The 4,434-nt window shown below is 51.5% G+C and overlaps 1 protein-coding gene across 1 annotated transcript in view; it reads left to right on the top strand.

Annotated features, from left to right (window-relative positions):
• The window catches only part of STK10 (serine/threonine kinase 10), an 88,744-nt gene that overhangs the window by 69,037 nt on the left and 15,273 nt on the right, over positions 1–4,434 (top strand). The window contains exons 11-13 of the mRNA XM_006906513.2: positions 338–461; positions 899–1,078; positions 4,083–4,175. Of these exons, the coding sequence (XP_006906575.1) occupies positions 338–461; positions 899–1,078; positions 4,083–4,175 (397 nt within the window). The remainder of the gene's footprint in view (positions 1–337; positions 462–898; positions 1,079–4,082; positions 4,176–4,434) is intronic.

The following is a 4,434-nucleotide window of genomic DNA, read 5'->3' as shown; positions in this document are numbered from 1 at the left end:
TCACCTATTTAATCAAAATTGTATTTCTTTTTAATTTGCATTTCATACCTATATAGGTTAAAATTTTTTTGTCGTTTCACATTTGTTTACATTCTGTGTCACTTTTAAAAACTGTGACTATTCCTTTTTTATTGATTTGTAAGTATTCTTTATATATTGAGATTATTAATGTTTTTCTGTCCATAAATGTCAAACGAAGCCTGAGCCCTAATCGTGCCTCTGCCCCAGACTGGTGTGATGCCGCTCCACGCTCCAGCCTTCAGTGTCCCTGGCTGTGAGTTATGTGCTCTCTGAGGCCACTTTCTGAATGAAATGTCCACATTTTTTAACCATTCAGGCGCCAGGAACTCCGAGAGCTTCGGCTGCTCCAGAAGGAAGAGCATCGGAACCAGACCCAGCTGAGCAGCAAGCATGAGCTGCAGCTGGAGCAGATGCATAAACGTTTTGAACAAGAAATCAATGTGAGTGTCAGAAAAGACAGGTCCCTCGAGAGCTTCCACGTTTTCTTTAAACAGAAGCTGCAGAGTGGGGACAACGGGCAGGGGAGGGTGATTCACAACTGCCCGAGTCCCTGGGTTTCCCCATGTCGTTAGACATGGACCTGTAAACAGAATCATGTGATGGTCACAGTGCTATGAGTCACACAGGAGCATCTCTAGAGGGAGATGAACCAGTGTCGAGCACCCTGCAAGAACCCTGCCAGGGAGCTGGTCTGGGCTCCTACACATGAGAAAAGGGACTGAGAGGTTAAGTGACTTGTTCCAGGTCACACAGCAAAGGGGTGACAGAGCTGGGATTAAAGCCCAGGTTTGAGGACCAGCCCTGTTCTCTCATCCTGCTCCCCATCCCCCTCTCAGGTAAAAAGCGACTGCTGAGTTTCTCTCTCTGTGCCTTGCAGACCAAGAAGAAGTTCTTTGACACAGAGCTGGAGAACCTGGAGCGGCAGCAGAAGCAGCAGGTGGAGAAGATGGAGCAGGACCACGCTGTGCGCCGGCGGGAGGAGGCCAAGCGCATCCGCCTGGAGCAGGAGCGGGACTACGCCAGGTTCCAGGAGCAGCTCCGACTCATGAAGAAGGAGGTGCGTGCTGGGTGGGGCAGGGGGTCTGGGAGGACTGGGACCCTCTCGGTTGCAAGTGATTGAGACTCCAGCTGAGCCTCGCCTTGGCAACAAAATCTGGGGATCCCGCTGACCTGGGCAGCTCACGTCCAGGAGTGGCTCCCCTGCACATGAGGAGCCACTCCTCTGGGCTCTGCTCTCCTGTGCCGGCTCCCAGGCAGGCCCTCCCCTGTGGTCTGGGCAGCTTCCGGCACTTTCTCCAGTTGAGCAGCGCCAGCTGAAAGGCAGTGGGGGAACAGGGTGGTAGTCCAGGGGATTTGAGATGCTGTCACCAGCAGGGGGCGTGGGCGCTAGGTGGGCAGACACACATCCTCTGTGCCCTACCTCCTCTCCCAGAACAGTAGTCCGGAGTTTGGACCCCTGCATTCATCTCCCTCTTTTCCTACCCAGCTGGAAGGGGGAGGGGGAGGTGGCAAAGAGGGGGATGGTCTTGAGATGAGCAGGATGGGGAGGTACATCTGGGTCCCAGAGAACAACCCACACCTCCCTCAGTGGAGCTGGGTACCAGGAGGCTGGGACAGGCTTGTGCTCTGAGACTCTCAGGAGGAAGGAGGGGGACAGGAAGGTGGATGCAAACGCCCGCCCAGGGCGTACCACTCGTACCACTCCTACCACTCGGGGCCATTCCCAGTCTCCTGATGGGTGGTCCGCAGTGGGCGGGGCTCAGAGCCCACCCCGACTTTACCGTGACAGGGTGACATTTGGTGTGTCCAAGGGGCCTCAGGCAGAGCTGCTTGTGGGAGCAGGGTCGGGGCTGGGGTGAGACAAGCAAGGCTCTCCCTCGGGCACAGGATTTAACGGGCTCCGTAATCAAGATAAGTAATATTCTAATGCAGTCTTTTAAAATAAAAACTAGCGAAAAGTATTCATGATGAACAGAATGTCAGCTATGGGTTAGGGTGGGGTGATGAGGCTGTGAGCCAAGTGGAGGGCTGGATCCTGTCTGCATTTAAAATTTGGTTATTTTGTTCATGTTTTTTTTGAATGAATTAAGTTTTGAAAATGTTTTATCTCCGTTTTTTCTTGGTGCCTGAGGTGAGCGTGTCACTGGCCTGCCCCTCTCCTGGCCCTCCTGCTGAGGTTCGGGCCTGGGCTGGGGTTCCTGGAGGGCGGAGGGAGAAGCTGCTGAGCTCATTCCCCCCACTGCTGGGAGCACAGGTCTGGTCTTCCTAAAAGCTTTCGTAGCCTCTTTCAAGGAGCCTGGCTATCTAAGTGGTTAGATTTATTGGCATCAAGCTATTCCTAGGATTCCCTTAGCAACTGCAGGATCTGTAGTGATGTCTCCTCTGATCCCTCGTACTGATGATGTGTGTCCTAGTCTCCTCTCCGTCCTCCCTCTTCTCTTTGTCATCTGGCTAAAGGTTTATTCATCTATTGACCTTTTCAAAGAATCGGCTTTTGGTTTCATTGATTTTTCTGTTTTCCGTGTTATAGATTTCTGCTTTTATATTTGGTTTGGATTTAAATTGCTTTTCTTTTTATAGTTTAACATTGAAGCTTAGGTCACTGATTTGAGACAGCTGTTCTTTTGTAATATAAGCATTTAATACTCTAAGCATCACCTTAGATTTGTCCCACAAATTTTGATTTGTATTTTCATTTTTATTCAATTAGATTTATTATCTAATTCCTTTGCAACTTCCTCTTTGATGTGGGTTTTTTCGAAGTTTGAAGTTTAATTTTGAAATTTTTTTGGATTTTCATATCTTCTGCTATTTATTGATTTCTAGTTTAATTTCATTATGGTTGAATAACACATTTAAGATCTCGACTTTTAAACATTTATTTAGGTTTGTTCTGTGGCCCGGCGGTGGTCTGTTAGTGACTAGGCCGTGTGCACTGGGACGTCGATGGTTGCTGGGTGGAGTTCCGTGCACGTCCACAGGCGGCCAGGTGGCTGACTCTGGTCTGCAGCCTTCCCGCCTTCCATGCATCGTTCCACTGGCTTTTGAGAGGGGGGTGATGAGGTCTCCAGCTGTAACTGGGGATTTATCTACTTCTCTGTGTCCTGTTTTTAAAGTCCTTTTGTTATGTAAAATTGTCACATCTTCTTAGTGAACTGACCCTTTTATGGTATGTAATGTCCCTCTTTATTGCTGCTAATACTCCACGTTCTGAAGTCCGCTTTGTCTGATGGCCAGTCCTGCTCTCTGACTAGTATTTCAGCGGACTCTCCCCACCCTTACTTTACTCCGCCTGCACACTCACTGCTGCTTTCTTGACAGCATGCAGTTGGCGCTGCTGCCCCGGCTGATGCTGTCCCAGGCAGCTCCCTCCTGGGTGGCCCACTTGGGCTACATCTTCAGTTTAGCGATCCCAGAGGACAGAGAGCAGCTCTTCCACAATAGTTCCAGCAAATGTCTTGAAGCCCTCACTGGCCCAGCGAGGGTCACATGTCCACTCAGAACCAGTACCGGAGGCCAGGGCGTGGACTGTGCTCACCGACAACCTGGCTCACATAACCAGCCTAGAGCCAGATGGGGTGAGGGTGTTAGCCCCGCTGGACCTCAGGAGCTGAGGGGTGCGCCTAAAGCATGCACTCTTGATGGAGTGACGTCACCGCCAAGGGGTTAAAGCTTAGATGTTATGAGGGTTTCACATAACGATAGTATTTTTGCAGGATTACTATTTCGTGGGGGCGGGTGACTAGGAAAAAGGTGTCTAAAAGGGCTTCTGAGGGGGCAGTAACAAAATGAAAGGGTTGAGAAATGCCGCCCTAAGGGAGACTGAGGTGCTGTCAGCAGGAGCGGGTGGCACCGTCTGCCCTGGGGGGCTGGGAACCGAGTCTGGAGTGGGCCAGAAGGTGCCACCTGTCAAAGGGGCCTGATGGAGAACGGGGTGTGGGCTGGGTCTGGAAGGCTGAGGCTGTCTTCGATCTCCCCGGTCCAGGGGTTCTGGGGTGAAGGCTGCTTTTAGGACGTGTGAGTAGGTACTTGACGTGGCCACCCTGCTGTCTCTGGGGCAGGTCAAGAACGAGGTGGAAAAGCTGCCCCGGCAGCAGCGGAAGGAGAGCATGAAGCAGAAGATGGAGGAGCACACTCAGAAAAAGCAGCTTCTGGTGAGTCCTTGCCTCTTATCGCCTCTCCCATGCAGGCTTCCTTGATTGCTCTCACAGTCACCTCTCCCACAGCCTCAGCGCCTCTGTTTCAGGGCTAGTCGTTTGTACGCCACGTGTCCCTGACTGACCAGCACGTCCATCTGCCCACTCTGCATCTGTGGGAGACTCAAAGACCAACCCATGATTTCCCAGACCTGGTCTCACTCTTGGGGACCCACCCTCCATCCTGTCATTAGGCCAGAACCCTGGTCGTGACTGA

The sequence above is a fragment of the Pteropus alecto genome, unplaced genomic scaffold (assembly GCF_000325575.1).
Source record: "Pteropus alecto unplaced genomic scaffold, ASM32557v1 scaffold40, whole genome shotgun sequence".
Lineage (NCBI taxonomy): Eukaryota > Metazoa > Chordata > Mammalia > Chiroptera > Pteropodidae > Pteropus > Pteropus alecto.
The sequence above is the reverse complement of the archived record's forward strand: the minus strand, read 5'-3'. Positions and strand labels throughout refer to the sequence as shown.